The sequence below is a fragment of the Mastomys coucha genome, unplaced genomic scaffold (assembly GCF_008632895.1).
Source record: "Mastomys coucha isolate ucsf_1 unplaced genomic scaffold, UCSF_Mcou_1 pScaffold15, whole genome shotgun sequence".
NCBI classification, from domain to species: domain Eukaryota; kingdom Metazoa; phylum Chordata; class Mammalia; order Rodentia; family Muridae; genus Mastomys; species Mastomys coucha.
Window position 1 is genome coordinate 124,916,208 of NW_022196897.1, and position 21,303 is coordinate 124,937,510.

A 21,303-nucleotide genomic window follows, 5' to 3' on the forward strand; every position below is an offset into this window, starting at 1 on the left:
GGTGGTGATGGTGGTGGTGGTGGTGGTGGTGGTGGTGGTAGTGGTGGTGGTTGCTGTTGTTACTGTTTTATCTCTTGTCTGCCCTACAAGCAGAGTATCTCACCACACATTGCTGTGCCACAACACTTTTTCATAACTTCTAAAGAGAAAAGTTAATCAAGTTAGAAAGTTTTAAGTAGGCTTCAAAATAGAAAAGTCTAGTCTGGCAGTGGTGCTACACGCCTTTACTCCCAGCACTTGGGAGGCAGAGACAGGCAGATTTCTGAGTTCAAGGCCAGCCTAGTGTACAGAGTGAGTTCCAGGACAGCCAGGGCTATACAGAGAAACCCTGTCTCGAAAAACCAAAAAAAAAAAGAAAGAAAGAAAGAAAGAAAGAGAGAGAGAGAGAGAGAGAGAAAGAAAGAAAGAAAGAAAGAAAGAAAGAAAGAAAGAAAGAAAGAAAGAAAGAGAGAAAGGAAAAGAAAAGAAAAGTCTAGGTGTCTAGACTAAGGTTCCAGAACATTTCACAAAATAAATAACAACCAATAATATTTTTATTGCCTTATCTGGAAGTGTTACTCTTTTTGTAGAGAATATAGAATCAAGATTCAGGGCCTGGATTCAGATCCTGGTATTGGTGCCCATAGCTGTATGCCCTCCATGGAACATATATGCATGTATTAAGAAATAATACAAGCTAGCCTTTGATCATATAAGTATATCATATAAGCAGAGTCCCCCCCACAACAAAGAATAACTGTCTTCATAATCTCATTTGTTTTTAGTTGGAGAGATTTCAAGTTGGAAAACAATAAACTGTCTATGTAGCAAAATTGTTTGCTCTTCAGACAGAAGAGGATGGGCTCCAGAGGGAGGACTCATATTGCCTATGTATCTACGCCTTCTAAACATCTCAGGTGTACAAATTACACAAGCTTACTGAGATCATTAAAAAATGAAACGGGGCTCTGAGGCCAAAATAAATTGTCCTGGGGCAGACTAATAAAATGAAGCAGAGTTGAGATTACAAACCAGATGGCCCAGGTGGAACAAGGCTCAATGTAGACAGAACAGGCAACCTATCTGTCGACATTTAATTTATAAACAGAGTGCAAAGTCAGTCTGACTTATAGTAATACTATCTAGGCTTCAATTTCTCCATCTGTAAATTAAGGTGGTTGAAATTTCAAGTTTAAAGTCCCCTGAATCCTCAGTTTAGAATCTAAAAGTCAAATATTATTTTAGTGTTCTGATCTGATGTCCTAACACTGTGTTAAACATGCATTGCTGTGGGTTGGAGAATAGCCCTTTAATCCTAACACTGACAACAATCTAGGATCTTCCCAAAGGAAAAGAATTCACATCAGGATGACTCAAGACAGAGCTGAACTAAAAGGTAGTCACAAAAGACTGTCTCTAGTATCTGGACTTGTAAGGCTTGGTCTAACCACCCAAGAGGCAGTCTTGAATGGTCTCCTACCAAGAACACTGAAGTCTTTCTTAGAAGCCATTCTTATCTATAGTCTATTACCATTAAGTATGCTAGATGCAAGAGTATGTTTATAAGCCTAAGTATTCATAAAACTGAGGTTACCAGGACACAGGAACTTTCTGATACTGGGACTGACTGGCCAAAGCCCGCCAAGACTCACATCATTGTTTTTCTCTGAGTCCTGTCCTTCTTCCTCACACGTGGTCAAGGTGGCTGTCCCCACTAAAACCCCTCTTACTTCCCCAATTTTGTTGTTTTAACTCTAAAAATCATTTTAACCCTAACATTTGAGTTTTTACCTCATAATTTTTATAGTATCTAAAGAGAATAAATTCCTTTTCAATTCATAATGGATAAAAAAATATCAAAATTATTCAAAAACATCTGATGGCATAGTTGGAGCCTACATTTTCAAAATCAAACAAATTAGCCAGCCCTTCCCATTTAGAAAGTGCTGTGGGTATAATCTAAAGCCCCCTTTTGCCCTGTCTCCCTGTTGTCTCTCTATCTCAGTCTCTCTCCTCTCCCCTTCCCTTTCCTCTTCTCTGCACCCCCTTTTCTCTCTTTTCCTCTAAACCCCTCCTTCTCTATCTCCCTTGTTTCTCTTCCCCTTTCTCTTGGCTTAAACCCTTAATCTGACATGGAGAGTTTTCTACCATACAAGCTGTCTGAACTATGGTTTAATTTTTGCTTTCCATGTGGAGGAAAGGGTGATGAGAGGAACATTTCAAAAAATATAAATAAGTAATTCACTGACTTGGGGGTTAAAGAACAATTCAGGTCCCTAGACAGAGCCTCAAATTAACTGATAGCATTATCTTTATTTATAGCTGTATTTTATTTCTTTTTCTTCTATTAAAGTCAAAAGAAAAGCAAAACCTTCTATCTAGGAAAAATGACAATGTGCTGTATGTTTTTCTTTACTGCTCTTGGTCCTGATTGTTCTGACAGAAATTAATTTTGATAAGACAGATAACCATGTTCTACTTGTACCCAGACTCATCACCCTACTCTACCAAAATGTTCAATGCAAATTCAATACTGGAAAAAATAAAAACATAGTGTGGATAAATATAGCTATATAGAAGCTGAGTTCTCTTTAGGACTCTATGTGTGGTTGGCATGAACTCTAAAAATCAGCAGTATTGTAGAGTCATTAATCTTGGAGGACAAAATACAAACCAGGTGGGCAGTTTCCTTGCATCAGCTAAAGCAGCCCATGGAAAGATGGCTAATTAGCTGTGGAGACTGTCTATAAACACTGTTCAATGTTAACTTTGCCTCCCGCCAGATTCAGTTCCAGAAAAAAAAAAAAAATGAATAGCTGTTTGTGTCATGTCAGGTTTCTAGCATATTTGTGTTACCAAATTACAGCACTTTATAGAAGAAAGTATAAGGATTCTGAGGGTTTGAAACCATTTATCATGTTTGACCCCTGCAATGACACCCACATGCTTCATTTTAGAAGATTAAACATAGAACATTGTTAAAGGCTCCCATTTTCTCTGGTCAGGTCTCAGTGAAACTCTCCTTCCAAGCTCACTGAGTGCCTGGGATGGTCTGGCAGTTGGTATACATGATGATCAATAGCCATTATAAAGATCCTGTGAGGACAGCTTCAACATCATGCTTATAACCCATATGATTGAAACCTAGGATAACAGAAGACATCGTATAGGCACCTGTGTTCCCATTTAGAAAGTGCTGTGGCTATAATCTAAACCCATGGTAGGCACTTAGCCATATTGCCACCTACTCAGTGGAGACAACTCTAATAAGGGATTTAAAGTAATGCCAGAAGTAACTCACAAACGTGCATAAGAGATGACGACCATTTGGTCTTCCATTAAAATCAGACCTTGGCCATCCAAAATGACCTTGTGAAGTACCCACATGCTGTATCCATCAACGGTTAAACTCAGCTCCTTTCTTGGGGTAGCTGTGAGACTCAAGGGACTGTTTTGACTGAATCAACCTAACACTTAAGCTTCTTTTTAATGGATTATATACAATCTAATACATAACAGGGGAGAAGTTCAATGCTCTTCAAATGATTAGCCTTGAACTAAATTGAAGGGTTGCTTGAACTGTTTGACAAGCTGCATTGTGTTGTAAACGTAGGAGTCTGTTTTCATAGAACCAGCCTGTCTGTACAGTCCAAACTGAGCAGTGCAGACAGCTGACAGCATTCTGAAGGCCAAGTAGAGTCAATGTTCTTTAAAACACACGGAGATCCAGAGGTGCCACAGAAATAGGAAATTTCATTTTACTTAGTAGTTGGCTTTATATTGCCCCTTTCTAAGGACTTGAAACACTTTACAAATGGGAAATGAAATGCCTAGACACTCTTTCTTGATCAGCACACACATTAAAACTGAGATGACAGCGATTAGCATGACCCTGGGCACGAATGACATGGCAATCTGTGAAGCCACTCATATCCTTTAAAAAACACAAAGAGGATACAACACAAAAAGTAAACCTTAAACTGTGGGTTTTAGTCAATGTATCAATATTGGCTCATCAAATTGTAAGAAGAAAAAGTGCCCCACACTCATGGGTGACATTAATGTCAGGAGAAACTCGGTAAGACTGAGGATACAAGGTGACATTAATGTCAGGAGAAACTCGGTAAGACTGAGGCTACAAGAACCCTCTTATCTTTCACTCAGTTATTCTACAAATCTAAAGCTGTTATTACAAGAAATTCTGTCAACATAAGGTTTTTTTTAAAAAAACTAAAATCTAAAACTTAGAAAACTAAAATAAATAATAAAATACATCTAAAGCAAAGGATAGATTAGTAGCAATAAATGTTATTCCCAAAGTGTTGTTCCCAGATACTAGTGTGAACTCATCCAGGAAGTTTGTATATACTGTTACCCACCCCCTGCTACCTCCGTGCACCTCTGGAATCTCTGTAAGAGGAACCCAGAAACATGTGCCTCAAAACTATCAGGCAATTTTAAGGCCTGATAAACTCCTGGTCTATCACTCTGAAGAAATATGAAGAAAGGGTGCCAGCAGGTGCCTCACATAGACTGAGTTGTGATGAGTGGGAAACTAAAAGGTGTTCTGCTGTGCTCTAATCTAATTAATACTATGGTGTCTGAAGTTCTGAGTGTTTTTAATTCTCCACTTTAATCTTTAGCAGTTCAAATGCTAAGTTTAGATCTGGCAGACCTGGTCAAACAAACGATAGCAGCCTGACCAAAATGACTCAGGGTGGAGCACTTTTATTAAACCTATCTCAAAAGCGTTGATCTAACTGCAACAATCAGCTTTACAAACAAATTAGACCAGCAATATGGCCAGTTCATTTCTGAGTTGAGAATCAAGGTTGACAACCCAATCCACTCAATCCATCAAACATAAAGTATTTTATTCAAATAGAGTGGACACCCAGAGAATCCTTACAAGATTGAAATGTCTTTGCTGGATGAAAAACGTGCCATGAGTAGAGAAGTGTGACCGATGCTTGTCAGCAGCCTGACACTGGCTTTCTAGGGTGTGCTGGAAGGAGCCTAACGGAGCTCTCCAGAAGGATCTTCACTACTTACCAAGCCTGTTTCCTTTTGTGCTTAGCATGGAAGGCTCCATTGTGAACCTTTCCCAGATAGTGGCTCTAAAGAAGAAATACAAGGCTTACCTCTACATTGATGAAGCTCACAGTATTGGCTGTACAGGCTCCACAGGCCGAGGCATCAGAGAGTTATTTGGACTGGCCCCTGAAGATATCGACATATACATGGGTACATTCACCAAATCCTTCGCGGCCTCAGGAGGCTATATAGCTGGGAAAAAGGTAAGAAAGAAACCTCTTGTGTTAGAGTAGATCTTGGACACAGACATCTGGAAGCAGAAATCAGAGATCCCCTGAAATTCGTGTTGACTTCAGTTCAGCTCACCTGTAGCACAGAGTAAAGAAAGGTGTGAAAAGAAAGGTGTTATATTATATTCATCACATAACAAACTAACCACAGTAGCAAAGGCACAGGTGTGTAGAGTGTCTGGGAGAAAGAAAGAAAGAGAGAGAGAGAGAGAGAGAGAGAGAGAGAGAGAGAGAGAGACAGAGACAGAGACAGAGACAGAGAGAGAGAGACAGAGAGACAGAGAGAGAGAGAGAGAGAGAGAGAGAGAGAGAGAGAGAGAGACAGAGAGAGAGCTGCTGGACTATGTCTGGGAAGTGTTGTAGAATAACCACCAGTCAGCCTTGCAGACAAATAGTGGGGAGATAAATTTCACAAAGAAGCAATAGTATATACCGAGCCACAGATGTGGTAAGGAATCTTACATGAACTATGAGGGAGTAGGGTGGAGACATGGATGGCTCAGCAGTTAAGAATACTGATTGCCCTTCTGGGTTCAACTCCTAGCGCCTCGTGGAGGCTCACTGCTATCTGTAACTACAGTCTCAGGGATCTGAAACCTCAGCTGAACCTGGACAAATATAGCACACGGACACACATGCAGGCAAGACACGCATACAATTTTTTTAATTCAAAAATTAAAGAACTAGGAGTGTGTGTGTGTATGCACATGTGCATGTGTTGTAATAGCAACAGTGGAGAAAGCTCAGGTGTTCAAGAGGCTAGCCTCATAGATTTTACAAGTTTTCACCTAAATGGCAACAGAATAAAATGGACCTTTAAGATTATTTTTCTGAGAAAGAGCTCTTTTCTATGATGTTAGATATGCCATCTTCTCTAGTCTCCAAATGATTAAAAAATTGGGGTCAGATGACATGATGCTGTTAAATGAGCATTAGCCCTGTTGTCTTGTGATTCTATTATCAATTATCTGTTAATGAAAAATAAAATAGTAAACATTTGGAAGAAATTTTAAAGAAGAAAGAGGAAGCAGGGGAAGCAAATATTCAGATCTAAGGGACGAGAGAACTTAGGTCCTGTCTTTTTCCAAATCATGGCAGTTGTCTCTCCAGGCCTACATCTTTCCCAAAGAGACCGTGGTATAGTTCCAACTAGTAGGGACATTGTAGGCCCCAAATTAGTGCATGGACGTACTATTAATAGGAGCTCCTTACCCACTGACCAGCCTACTGCTCGACCCATTAGACCAATTGGGGTATGTTAGCAGAAAGCAATTCAATCACTAACAGTCAGGGGTTTAAAACAACAGATTGCATCCTAGCCATTTACAGTGAGACATACAGATGCTTAAAATTCTGTTTGAAGCGTTCTTTGCCCTCTTGGAACTCCTACTTTCTTCCATATTCAAAGCTTTGTATTTCGAACTTCCTCTATTTTCCTATGGGGATGAGCTAGGTAATGCCAGAAACACAGGGAACGCCAAGCCCTCGAAGACTTCCGCAAATTCTACTGAGAGGTTAAATATTTCCTTCCTAACTGTCACATCAGCAGGATCAGAGAGTCTCAGATTTAGGAGCTGTCTGATCCGGATTACCTTGCTTTGTGAGGCTGTGGGCTTTGATTACTTTAGCAGCAGTTCTGAGCCACAAAACTTTTAACCAAGCGTAACTCTGTTTCCTGAGCCAAAGGCACCTGAATAAACTAAAGCAAGCAGATCCTTGAAATGTTGTCAAATTTGTTGGACGTCACATTTTTCTTCTCGGAGTGCCTTTATTTGATACCTACTTTAAACAAAGGCCCAGGACTAGCCGCAGGAGGGACAGATCCCTGGAATCCTGTTGCCGGTTCTCTGTTCTGAAAGCAGGTGCAGGGTTTCAAAAATGGAATACTCTTGTCTACGTGACCTCTACTCCTTTGGGTTAAAGATCGGACAATTGTAAAAATTATCATTATTACATTAATCAGGACTCCACTCCTACATGCTTCCTCGGCCTAACCCATGTTATACTGCAGTATCTCAATTGACCACTAGGTGGCATCATGAATTAAAGAGTTTGGCAGAGGCTCATGAGCCATAAACACCAACTTACAAAACCTTGAAGACACAGACAGAATTCAATACACAGAACTGAGCAAGAGAAGGGAAAATACACTTGAAAACAATCAAGAGGCTTCAAAACTCTAGGAAAAGATAAAAATGTCTGCCTCTGAAATTTCTTGTTAATCTTGGTATACCGTGACAATATTCCTAAAAACTACAACTGGGATGTCCTAGGAATCGTTGTGGAGCAGAGTTTTGCACATTAGGGACCAGATGAATTGTACATCTTGAAAACAAGTGAAGGGGGGGGGGGGGAATCAGCTTGGCGCTAAGGTTTTAGAAAGCAGCGATTTGATTGGGAGTCTCCGTTTTTTTCCCTTTAGTTGTTACTAAGTAACAAATTCACCTTGGGTGATCAGGGATTAATTCCAAGGTGAAGTCAGTTCTCAAAAGCCTTTGAGGCTCTTGTCTTTCGCTCTTTGGGTTCAAAGCTCTGCTGATGGACAGTAAACAATTGACTATGGAGGTTATCCTTCCCTGAAGGTCCAGGTGAAAATTCAGGTAATCGCTTCCCTCTTCAGGTAATCGCTTCCCTCTTCATGTCAGGACTACCAGTGTCTGTGAAAAAGGCTGGAGTTGATAGGGTTGGGGTCTTTTCTTTTTCAGTTTTCAATTTCAGTTATTTCTCTAGCTGCTGGGAGGAGGTACTCAACATTGTTCATCCTTGGTTCTCCTGTAAGCGAGGGTCCTGCATCTTCTTACATGTCTGCTATCACTCGCTGGCTTCTCCCAGCCACCACGATGCTTGGCAAATAACAGAGGCAGAGACTGTCCTTGTGACTGATAGACTGCAGGGTTGTAATTCTAGAGGAGGAAAATGGGGAACGAGGCTAGAATTGGAAGGTGATGGTTAGCTCCAACAGCCTGAAAAGCAAGGAGAGGCAGTTCCCTTACAGCCGCCTTTCTGTTCTGGAATTCTCAGCCCTGCCGGCACTTAACAACCCTTTGAAGTAAATAGGGGTCAGGGAATGAGTATCAAGATGTTTATTCTAAAAGCCTCCTGTCTGATTCCCTCCCCAAAACCCACCTTTGCCCTTGAACTCCAGGCCTATGGGTAAAGAAAATAATCAAGGTTTTGGACATGAAATAAAGGACTTGGAAAACTGTCCCTGTGAGGACCTCTAACCCATTCCAAAGAAAGACACAATACAGACACACCTTGCAAGGGACCCAAGTCAATCCTTAATTCACAACTTGTGGTACCCAGTCAGGGGATAAATGGAGGAAATCAGTGGCCTTTCCTTGACACTCTCCAGAAGTTACTACAGAACTCCACTTCCTCAACCACACAAGCAAAACAGCCCTTACCCAGCCTGGGACAAAATGGACTCAGTCTAAAGTAATTCTATTGTGGGACAGACACTCTTCATGTTCAAAGGAGTGATTTTACTCTGATGCACTAGTGTTCAAACTGAAGATGCTTATGACTGACTTATGAGATTCCTCAATTTATGAAAGGAAATTAGAGTTAGGGGCATTTCGATCAAATGAGGCTTTGCCTGATCTTTGGGCTGAATGCTTCCCAAGTGGGATATCACTACACTTGTTCCTAAGAGTTCAGTTTTCTTGTCGTTAATGCATCAGAGTACTGGTCATCCTCCTTCAATCTCTGAAGTCCCTTGGATTCCCATTAAATTGTCAGAAAATCTTTGCTAAGTCCCTACTATTATGGATATATATATATATATATATGTATATATATATATCTTTAGCCACTTCCTTTCTGATGACACACTCATTTTGATTAAATTAAGATTATACATAAAATCCTTTGAACCCCAAAACAGCAATGTATGCAAACTGGGGGAAGTACTACAGGCTAAGCACAAAAGGAGCTGGTCTCTGTACACTCCAAGACTCACTTCTTCTCATACTGAGGCCATTCTCTAATGGTTTTGAAGATATGATAAGCATAGTGTTAAAGATGGATACACCTGAACCAGAATCATTGTGTCCAAATCCTTACCTTCCCATCTTTATGGAGAATTTCAGGATGTCTGTGTCTCAACTATTCTATCTATAAATTTGGGATTAAAAAGTTTTACCTACTTCTGAGTCATTGTAAGTGAATTAACACATACAGTGTTCTTAAAATGGACTCAAAAGTATCCCATGGATGTTGGCTGTGCTGTTAGTTTCTGGTCCCATTTTCTCCTCTCTGAGTTATTCAATAGCTCATCAAGTTAATGCTCTCCTTTCTTCAGAAGGCCTGTCTGTTTTCGTGTTGTCAGTAGTAGTTAGGTTAGGTTTGGCATGGTTTCACTCCTACTGCCTCTATCCCTTGTGAGATGGAGGAAGAAACAAGCTAAGTATCATTGGTTTAGTGCTTTGTGGCTTCCCTTATACAGGTAATTTAACCTTAGGTCATTCCCTTTACAAATCAGAAAAACAAAATCATGAAATCCCAAGAATATTCATGTTTTGGTCCCTACCTTTACAACCAAGCCCCGCCATGTTCTACAAATCTTTATTCTGACAACCCAGTAACAGCCATCAACTGCATTCGGTACCATAATGTACGCTTTCTCTAAGATAGATAGATAGATAGATAGATAGATAGATAGATAGATAGATAGACAGATAGACAGACATTAAATATGTATTCTCATAGAATCTTTGGTAGGTATCACTGTTATCTCACTTTGCAAAGATAGGAAACCTAGTTATTTGTGCATGGTCACACAGCCATTAGTAACAAGGCAGGATTTGGACTGAACAATTCAGTCCCAGAACCTATGCTTCAATTCTGGGACATACTACCACTCAAGGGAACAACTCCTGACCACCTAGTTCCCAAACCACTAGCTTCTCTTTCTACACCCAATTGAGTCTTCCATTCTTTACTCAGAAATTCTACCCTTCATCCTTAGTTTAGCAAGCCCATGTGCTTTTTACTTCCTCTGTTTTCTTCCAAGTCCACTCATCCATTGTGGCTGGATCACCCCTTGAACCCCGCTTCCATAGACACAGAAACATCTAAGTCTCCATTGCCTAGTGCCTGTGACTCACTAACAGTCCCCTCCTTGACTCCCTTGCAGCCTGTGGGAAAATATTTAATCTCAACAGAGGATGGAAATCCCTACTGCCACTGTTGGGCAGAACACAAACTCTGATGAATGGTGTATCTGTAATTCTTGGTAAATCATCAAAGATCTCTTTTGAAGGGCTCCAGATTCTCCAGAGTAAACTTTCTTAAGTATTATATAGCTAATGCTTCAAGGCTTGCCATAGTCATCTACACTCTTCAAGAGCAGGGGAAGCATTCCTGAACACTTTTATATGATTCAGGAGGGGTGGAGGGAGAGAATAGTCAAAGATGTCAGGCTAGAATATGACTTCAGTCTTCCTGTCTCTCAGACTCACTCATGAATCTAGGACATAGCCCAGCATAGGTCTTTAATATATTTGCTGGAAGGAAAAGTAGAAGGGAGAGAAGAAGGATAAAAAGGATGGATAGAAAGCAAGAGGTAAATACATATTAATAAAGAGAAAAATAATTTAAATGAATAAATAATTTGAAGTCTTCTTTAAAGGAGAATGAATGAATGGGATGGAATGAGTCTGGAAGGAAAGAAAGGAAACAAACCATTTGAAGTGCTCAACAAAAGTGCCCACAGCCTTTTGAGAAAGGCTCAGAACCAGTATAGTATCACTCCTCTGAAAGCAGGCCATGAGACCAGCTCAGACTCATTGACTGTTTGAAGACTGGTGGGGACCAGGAGTGGCAGTCATTTTCACGTACCTTGCCTCTGTACCTTTGTGTATCTTCTCTCCTTCCAAGTTTTCTTTTCTTCCTCCTCAGTCTTCACATTTCAGAGCTTCGTAGATCACTGGGACATGCCCTGACAGCTCTCCTAGAAGTACTTGCTCTCTTTCCTCTGCACCTTACCATCTATTACATACATCCTTCCGAAAGGATTGCTAGTTTTCACAGCACAATTGCTAATATTCTCAAGGCACAAAAAGAACCAAGTTTTGTATCGTCGGCCATTCTTGAGCATTTGCTCTTGTGCACAGCAGATATTTCAGACTTCATTTTTCCTTCCCATGCTCCATCTTACCTTATAGACCAGCTCACAATTGGTAGCTCCCTCCAACTTTTGTATGGTTTCTGGGATTTAATGGGAAAGACTGAGGAAAGGGAGGGAAGCAGAACAGGCAGTTAGCTGTTACCCACTGAAGATTAGACAGATCACTGTTGTCTTTTGGGGACCTAAGCAAATGTTTTGCTGTCATGTACAGAGGACAAGTTCTAAAAGTTGTTTGCTTCCATTTTGGGTTTCTGTCTTTATTTTTAGGAAACTGTGGATTATGTACGGATGCAGTCACATAGCGCTACTTATGCTACATCTATGAGTCCCGTAATAACAGCACAAATCATCAGATCATTGAAGATTATTATGGGATATGAAGGGAATTTTGGAGGTAAGGAGTCTATGGAGAACTCTCCCAGGCTTCTGCCTGTCAATCTCCCACCTCCTCAAGTACATCCTTGTGTCTCCTGAAGCTCAATTTTTTAGTAGAATAAGGTGATGACCATACTAGAACTACTATCACCACATATACATACACACACACACACACACACACACACACACACACACCACAAACCCTTCACTAAAATAAATACATGCAGTCTTCACCAACACATTAATATGATCATCAAATTTGGATCATTTTTGTGTGACCAGTGGTTAAAATGAAATAATCAGTACCTCTGTGTATATGTTTGTGTAAACATATATGAGTATGTATATTTGTATGCATGTGTCTATATGTGTTTGTATATATATATGTCTATACATATATATAGACATATATAGACATATATGGATGTATATATACATAAGTTATATATACATATATATAACGCATATGTGTATATATACATACATATATATGTATGTATGTATGTATGTATGTATGTATGTATGTATATGCTTGCTTGCTGTCCCTTGTGCTTCTCTGAGATGCATATCATCAGTTTAATATTTTATATGTTCTATTGCCAGAGGTTGGGCAAGGGAAAACCACAACTGGTCATGTGAAGAAATTTAAACTCTCAGTATCATCCCAGTCATTCATTTGTCACTGTGTCACTTCAGCTAAAATGTGCTACTTTGCTTAACTCAAATGAACTTAATCTGCTCTTTGGGGAATTCTTTCATTGAAGGCTCATAGACTTCTCATTCCATCTTTCAGATCCATTCTATTAAATGTTATGATAAATAAAGCAGTTCTTGCAGCCAGGGAGTTAGATAGTAAGTACAAGTAAGAAACAACAAATTATACTAACATATAGATAGAGATGATATAGATATGGATGTAGATATATAGACAGATAGATCATATATTATCATATATATGAAAAGATATATATGCCACCCATCTGGCACCAAACCCTGTGTTGTTTATTGCAACCTTCTAGACCCACTTTATAGGATGTAAGGAAATATCTATCATTAGTAATATCAAACAAGAATACTTACAAATGTGTTTTACCAAAAAAAAAATTTTTCTTCTTTTACTTCAAGCCGAATATCCACCCCAATCTGAAACTGGAATGTTCTGCAGTCTGAAACATTTTAAGCACTGACACAAGTGGGACTCTCTAAGTGAAACATTCCACACACTCATATGGTAGGATACACAAAATACAGGAACATTAAAATTCTTTTGTAAAATTGTCTGTTCTGTGGGTCCGAGGCATAGCAGCATGTACCTGTAATCTCAGCACTTGAGTGGCAGGTGGATTATGGGTTTGAGGCCAACCTGGGTTACAGAATGATACCCTATGTCAAAAAAAAATTCTGAAGATTATATGTGTATGAAAAATCAATAAATTTTGTGGTTAGATATGGGGCCCATCCTCAAGATATCTCAGGATATATATATATGCAAATATTCTCAAAAATTCAAAATCTAAAATCCTTCTGGTCATAAGCATTTCTGATCAGAACAATCTGTACCTCTTATATAAACCAGATAAGAAGAAAACGTGTCAGTTGAAATAGGGTCTCCACTCACCTCTGCACTAACAACCACTATGGTTCTTCCACTGAGCCTTCCTGCTGGCCAGAATACTTTTTAAAATGTAAGATGGAGTTTGTTTTATAAGTAAGGTGGAAAATGACCCACAAGATGGTTCATTTTCGAATAGAGTGTGTGTGTGTGTGTGTGTGTGTGTGTGTGTGTGTGTGTGGTGTATTTTTGAACTTAACTGAAATGTATTGAAAGGCTGAGATCCTAGTTTAGGGAGCCCTGATCATGCAAATAGAAGGTAACTGCTGGGATTGGTTTCTGTGGTATTACTTAGGATCATGTGATGTTCTGCAAGTGAATGGCTCACCCAACTTTGACCAGCTGATTTAACTTTTCTTTGCTTCAATTCCCCCAGCTATGAAATGAGAGTAATAACATTTATGCATTGAGATCTTATGACCGTTAGATGAGTTAATCTATGTAAAGTCCTCGAGAATATCTGGAAACAATCATGAATTTCATATAACTGTTTGCTGTTATTTGCTATTGTTCCTGTGACGTTCAAACAATATGTGAAAGCTCTCTGATTCCGTAGAAAACATCTTATGGAAGAAATGATGTAGGACTGAATGTCATCCCAGGTCTTGGATTAGTCAGAATGAACAAAGTTAGGCTACCATAACAACCCCTGAAAAATCTTGTTACCTTAACAGAGCTAAGGCTTATTTCTTGCATTCTGGTGATGACATATTTTTTGTTTGTTTGTTTTTTAATGTATCCTGGTTTGGTTTTATTTGTTTTGTTTGTTTGTTCTTTATTGTTGATGTTTGTTTGTTTGTTTGTTTTGTTTTCTTTTTCAAGACAGGGTTTCTCTGGGTAGCTCTGGCGATCCTGGAACTCCTCAAACTCAGAGCTCCACCAGCCTGACTCTCAAGTGCTGGGAGTAAAGGCATGCACCACCACTGCCTAATGTTCCTTTCTTTCTCTTTCTTTCTTCCTTCCTTTCTTTCTTCCTTCCTGCCTGCCTTCCTTTCCTTTCTTTCTTTCTTTCTTTCTTTCTTTCTTTCTTTCTTTCTTTCTTTCTTTCTAATACATTTTTTGACAACCAGTAAGGGAGTCCATCCCTGAGAGAGGCTAATTTCCTGCTCTCAACAATCACTAGTTGTCTGTAGTTCTTTGTCTAGGGATGGGATATCATCAAATTCCCCTCCTCCCACACTAACAGGTCCTTATATTCTTAGCATCGCAATTAAAATACTTTCCCTCGTGTCTCCTGCTATCTTATGAGCTAAAAGAAAACAGAATGCTGTGTGTCAAAACAGACATAGGAAGAAACGTAAGACAGTTTTTTTTTCTTTCAACTAAATGAACAAAGAAAAGTGGTTCCCTTTGAAAGAATCATCCCCCAAGCCTCAGGTAACTCTGTCTGGCACATCTTTTGAAAGATTCAGAGGCACTCTGGGAATGATCACACTGACCTCATTTGTAACAATGCCTGCTCAAATGAAAAAGATGGGTGAGACTACCGCATTAGGCTAGCCTTCTCTACAAAGATGTGCTCAGAATAAAGCTGCCCAAAGCTCCAAGAGATGCATCATATCTAGATCTGCCATGCAAGCTTTGAGAAAGAGGAGCCTGGCTCCAAGCCTTCTTCAGCCTACTGCAACTGTGACTGGAACCTTTCAGGGCTTTGTTAAGGGCAAGTTTGGGGAGCCGTTGGCCAGATCTGTTCCTTGATGAATGTCTTTACTTTAATCTGCAATGCAAAGCCATGCGCTTCAAAGAGAGGCAAGCTACAGAAATAAGGTCAGTGTTCCTTTGATGCCAAGGTTCAAAGATGAAATAGCAGCCCGAGTGAAATGACAATGTTTATGCACAAACAGCCACCTTCACTCTGCAACCAGGCTGCTGGTGGAGTTAATGCACACAGGCTGAGGGTCTGCAGGCTGGGTGTGCGTTCCATATGCACCACAGCCCGTTTAATCTCCTATCCTGTCACTCTGGAGTACACTGAGCCCAATGTGGAGATTTGATTTCTCCATCCTAATGGTTGTTGGGTGGTCTCCCAGCTAAACCAATGTTGTAAGCTCCTTAAGGGCAAGAAATGTGTCTTGAATTAATTCTGTGTTCCTCTGAGTGTCAAACTCAGTGCTCAGCTTAATAAATGCGTCATGATTCAACTTCCATCTTGCCAGCCTTCTGGATTTCAGGTCATGTTTATGCTGTATAAGATTGTGGGGGATCTTTATCTCAGGGGACTGGGAGCCAGAATCCAGTCCACACCAGTGTGGCACCTGCAGGAATCTTTCAGTAGAGGGGGGAACACTTTAGGAGAAGTCTAGAAAGATTACAGTTCTGTCACTGGCTTAATCTAGATGTCAAGCAAGAAGCCACAAGGGATAGAGCCCCAAACCACTCCAACAGCTTCCCTACAGAAAACAATGTCATCCTTTTTCTTGTTTGATTTAATTCTTTAACGAACAATTTTCCAGTCAGTCAGTCTCTTTCAATTCCCATTCTCTACCATTCATCCCTAAACCATCTTTCCCCAACTGTGGACAGTCTTCCACTTCTCAAAGAAAGAAAATGGGAGTTGAATTGTACAAATAATTAACAGACATCACCTGCAGCCAGATCATGTGTTGCCCAGATTCTGATGTGCTTCCTCTCATAGCTCAGTTCTTCCACTGAAAGTCCAGGTATGGGAAGGACTTGGTGATATGGTGTAGCGAATGAATATTACATGGTGTGAATGCAAAGTACGAACATAACAAAGCTGCTATGATTTTTTAACTTACCTGCTCTCTTCCGTTCCTTCTCCAAATATTTTCAGTAGTTTTTGCCCATCATGGAATTCTCTCTTGTTCTAAAACTTGATGACTACCCTTCTGCAAATCCTGCAACACTTGCTTAAAAAATCCCTTTAATCTGGTCACCTCTCAAACTCCGTGCCTTAGGACAGCTGGAATACCTTTTGAAATATTCTGCCCATTTCTATCTTGGCTTTCTATGCTTTGTCCTCTGCACAAATCATGCCCTTTAGCAATTACTTTGATTATACAAGTTCACAGGGCACAGTGTAATGATGTAACATAGGCACGCAGTGTGAGTGATGGACAACTCAGGCCTGTTAGTAGTGCTTCTTTGTATGTCTTAAAAGCTTTGAAGAACATATAATAATTGTATATTTATGGGATTGAAAGTAACATTTCAGTACATGTGGACAATATATTCAGAAAATTGAGGTGGTTAACATTTCTAACTCTTCAACACATTTTTTTTTTACATTTGAACTCCTGTGTTTTAGTTACTCATAAATAATGGAGCATTGTAGACTGCATTTCTGTGGCTCTTTAACACTAAAATTTATTCAGTCTACGATTGAATATCTGCTGTCCATCCTCTCTTCATCCCTTCTTTCTTAACCCTTCCCAGCCTCTATCTAGTAAATCTATTCTGTGCTCTTACTGACATTATAAAATAGCATCTATCTGAGAGAAAACCTAATTAGTTAAAAGGAGGAAATATGTTATTGCCATGCCGATCCAATGTCATCAGTTTCCCATTCACTCCATATGCGCTCCAGTAGCCCACAGGCTTTCCAGACATTTCTAAGGCTCTTCCCCTTGATCTCCTAAATCCTGGAATTCAGGAGCACTCAAACCAACTTCCACCGAAAGACCTTTGCACATTCTGGTCCCTCTAGAATAGCTCTTCTATGTCTCCATTGTTTGCCACCCACCTCTGCTCAGAGTCTGTACTCTGGAGGATCTGTCCCATCCTATGTGCCTCAGCCTTCATCTCTCCCCTGCCCTTCACTTTAGTTTTCATTCTATTCACTCGTGTTCTTTCTTTTCTCTCATTGGAGTACAAACTCCAAGAGAAGTGGCTCTTTTCACTAAGCACGCCAAGAACAGCACCCTGCGATCATGGTTTGTGGTTCCTCAGCAAAGATCTCTTGAGCAACAGCAATGTTCTCCCTTGCCCTTTTGTGTGAACAAATAAATGCTTCTGATCTCCTTTGCATCACTGTCCTCTTTTTGAAAAGCACTGACCCTTTCGACAGCATGGCCTTGCTGGTATCCTTCCAAAGCAAACATCCCTTCCCTATTCTTCCTTTACAACCACCGTTTTCTGCTGCAGCAAACCTCTGAGGGGTGTACTACCCAGCCGGCTTGCCTTGGCTCCTCCCCACCATTCTGGAGATTTTTCTCTCCTACTGCCCAGCTGGCCTTGACCTCTTGACATGCTTCTCCCTTTAGTAACAACCTTCAGGTACTGTTATTCTCTGGTTTTCCTTGTGTTTTTAGGGTTTTTTTTCCCTATCCCCTTTTCTGCAGGGCCTCTTCCTCTGTCTGCCCTTGTCCAAATCCTAGCCTGTTTCCTTAACACAAGTGTCTTCTCATGGTTCCACCCTTTTATATAACAATGTAATTCCACATCAGACTCACCTGGAAGAATGGTTAAGACAGTTTGCTGATGCCAAAATAATTCTGCATGGATGCTTGTTGTGTTTATCAAAAGCCAGAGTGCTGCTGACGGTATTTGTTTCTGGGGCTACCCTTTGAGAATCGCAATTGTATAATGAGCTCATACTAGTCATTCTCTCCTACACAGCCAACACTAATGACTTATGGATTTCTTTACAGATAAAAGCCATTGGCTTTTATCATTGGCTATCAGTACATGCCTGATACATAATAAACTATTAAGATAGGCATTCAAATTGAATTGCAAGGCAATATGTCTAGTTCCAATTGTGCTGTGATATAGATGCTGATAAAATAGCTATTGGGACATTTTGGGAACCATCTATTCATCAAGAGAATTGAGCTCTGAATGCTTCGTATCAGCCATCTAAGTAACTGAACTTGCCCGCCAAGGTCAGCCCTTTTCCTTGTAATTCTTATCTATGTCCTGGTCTCCTTTTGCTCATAATATTTGCATGTTTATTGTTATGCCTTCAGTGTAGGAGGTTGGTGTCCATCTGTCTTCCATCATTACTTCATGTTTCAGGAAGATGGGAGACCAGGTTGGGAGGAGGAGGAGGACTGCATACATAGTATGTGATGGTGGTTCTCAAAGGGTGGTCCCTAGACAAGCGTGTCAACATCACCTGGGACAGGTTAGAACTGTACTAGGTAGGCATTTTCATTTGGAGTCAGAAACTCTAGGGGCGGGGTCAACAAGCAGTCTAAGCAGCCCTCCAGGGGCTTGGGAAGCAGCCTCATTTGAAAGCCACATTTCCATATAAAAGGAAGGAACCAGGTAAGGGTATTTTGTGGAGAAAAAAAGAATAGAGGTCTGCTTTCTGACAAACAGAGACAGAGCTAGACAGCCTTGCAGAAAGGAGGCCTGAGGACTGGAAAATGAGAGAACCAGAAAAAGAAAAGTCTGAAATGTGTTTCGATCCACTCTCTTAAGCCACCATTTAAAGCCAAGCATGAACCCCCGGTTCACTCGGTTACCATGAGTGCTTGTTCATCGTCCCTGGTATGGGTGACCACCCGGCAACAGGAATAGCAAAATGCCTTTGCCCGCAGAACTGTGTGTTCTTCATAACAAGCCCTCCTGTAAACCTGTGCTTTTATAAAACCCCCCTCAGATCTATAAAGTCATAAGAACTAGTGGTTACAACCCTAGTTATGCCCTTCCCTTTGATCATCGCTGTCTGACTGAGACATTATTTCTTTAGTAAATCATCCTCCTTGGGATACAAAGGACGATGTCCATAAAAGCCACTTTAATTCTTGTCTGTGCAGGTCTGGGGTACCATTGGTAAAGGGGAGATATCATTTAGATTCCCAAAGCTGTATTTAAAAAGACCATTGTGGTGGTGCAGCCTGATGATTCCACTGTTGAAGAGCAAAGACAGGCAGATCTCTAGGCTGAGGGCAGTGAGAAAGCCTGTCTGAATAAAAAAGAAAAGGTGAATGGGACCTGAGGAGTAACACTCAAGACTGTTCTCTGGCCTCCACATGAACATGTGCACATAGACACAAAAACAATGCTTCACTATGCATGCTTAATGATGAATATGTGTAATTCCAGCATTCAGGAGACTGAGGCAAGAGGATCTTCATTGTGAGACTAACCTAGGCTATAATAATAACTTTGATGCCAGCCTGGGCAACTGAGTGAGACCATATCTCACTAAGCCAAAAGGAGCAAGACAGAGGGCCCAAGGATTAAGAGCAATTGCTGCTCTTGCAGACATTCTGTATTAAGTTCCCAGTACTCACATCAAGCAGCTCACAACCACTTTAATTTCCAGGAAATCCAGTTCCCTCTTGTCTCCACAGGCACCTGCACACAAATGATGCTTATACATATATCCAGGCACATACATATACACATAAAAATAATAATTTTTAAAGCAACAATAGTAATAGTAACAGTTAGCTAAATATTACTATTAACACATAAATTATTCCATCAGTGTGTCTACAGTAGGACTCGTCATTTTGGTTAGTAAGGAGTTCTACAGTGGCAAGTCTGATACATGTTGATTATTTATTTAGTAACTTATAGTCATATGTTTCATAGCTATCACTTGAAAGAATGGATTTTCCTACCATTATGTAGGATTTGCTTAGTTTTGCACTATGATTATCATAATCCTTTCAACTCCTTATCTTCTTGAAATGGCTGTCACACTCTTGACATCCATTGAAGTGATATTGGCACTGTTTAAAGAAAAAATAATATGCTCAATCTAATGTGACATGAAAATGTAGGATTCTAACATTTTTGTCATAGTTACAGATTTATATCCCAATGGAAGAACAGCTGTAGATCCTATCAGGCACTTAAGTAGCATCTTTGATAGTGTGTAGTCTTTAGAGCTCTGTATCGATTTCTTTGAAAGATCCATACCTTTGCATATTATAGAATTTTGTGACTTCAGTTCTTTCACCTAAAAAGGTTAACTGGAAACAGGAGTGTGACATGATTCTCACAATAATTAACAGATCTCATTTGGATGACTTGATTGATTAGCTGGTTCCTTATGTGATGAAAATGACTATAGAGAATTCACATCTATGATCTTATCAGCTATCTCCAAGCTGTGACTTCAGTGTCAAGCTGCTAAGATAACCTCAAAGTTTCTGAATCACAAAATTATCCTTTGTCATTATATGCCTAGAAATAGTATGTTGACAGCTAAGACACCAGTAATGTCTATTGACAAGAAAAGGATAGTGGAAATCCACTCCAACGCATACATGCAGAACTCCAATTCCTAATGTGTGCTATTTTATTTCATGAGGCTATATCTGTATCATTCTCAATCAAATTCCCTGTCCTTAAGGGTCAAACTTATGAAAGGTAGAACTTCCTGTTGTCTTCAAAGTCTTGTGTTAACTGAATGACTTCATTCAATTTGAGCTTTGGCTAGTCTCATTGGCTACTCTCAGGTATTTTTACCTCCCAAGACATGGTCGATGTTTTAGCTCCACTTAAATAGTTTTTAATTCTCCCCATAACCTACCGAACCTCTCTGCCACTTGAATGCCTGTCTTTCTAAGCCCTAGTTCATGCCCCTAGACAAAATACTACTACTACTACTACTACTACTACTACTAATAATAATAATAATAATAATAATAATAATAACAACCCCCACTTCATCCAGTTTTCAGCAGTTTTGTTTTGTTTTGTTGTTATTTATTCTACTTACTTTTGTCACACACATTTCTTTTTTTAACATTTAAAACATATTTTAATTAAATAGAATTGAATCACATTCTTGTTTTCCTTTTGTACCACCACTCCTCCCAGAGACCCCCCCAATACCTACAATATCTTTTTTGTCAATTCCTTAAAATTTATAAAATATTATAACAATAAAAGTATTATAAAAGTTGTTTGATATAAACAACAATCAATTTAACAGTCTTATGTAGATGCTCATCTAC

The 21,303-nt window shown here is 39.8% G+C and overlaps 1 protein-coding gene across 2 annotated transcripts in view; it reads left to right on the forward strand.

Annotated features, from left to right (window-relative positions):
• Window positions 1-21,303, forward strand: part of Sptlc3 (serine palmitoyltransferase long chain base subunit 3) — a 142,696-nt gene that overhangs the window by 94,790 nt on the left and 26,603 nt on the right. For both annotated transcript variants that reach the window (XM_031372049.1, XM_031372050.1), the window contains exons 8-9: window positions 5,057-5,276; window positions 11,701-11,827. In XM_031372049.1, coding sequence (XP_031227909.1) covers window positions 5,057-5,276; window positions 11,701-11,827 — 347 coding nt within the window. The remainder of the gene's footprint in view (window positions 1-5,056; window positions 5,277-11,700; window positions 11,828-21,303) is intronic.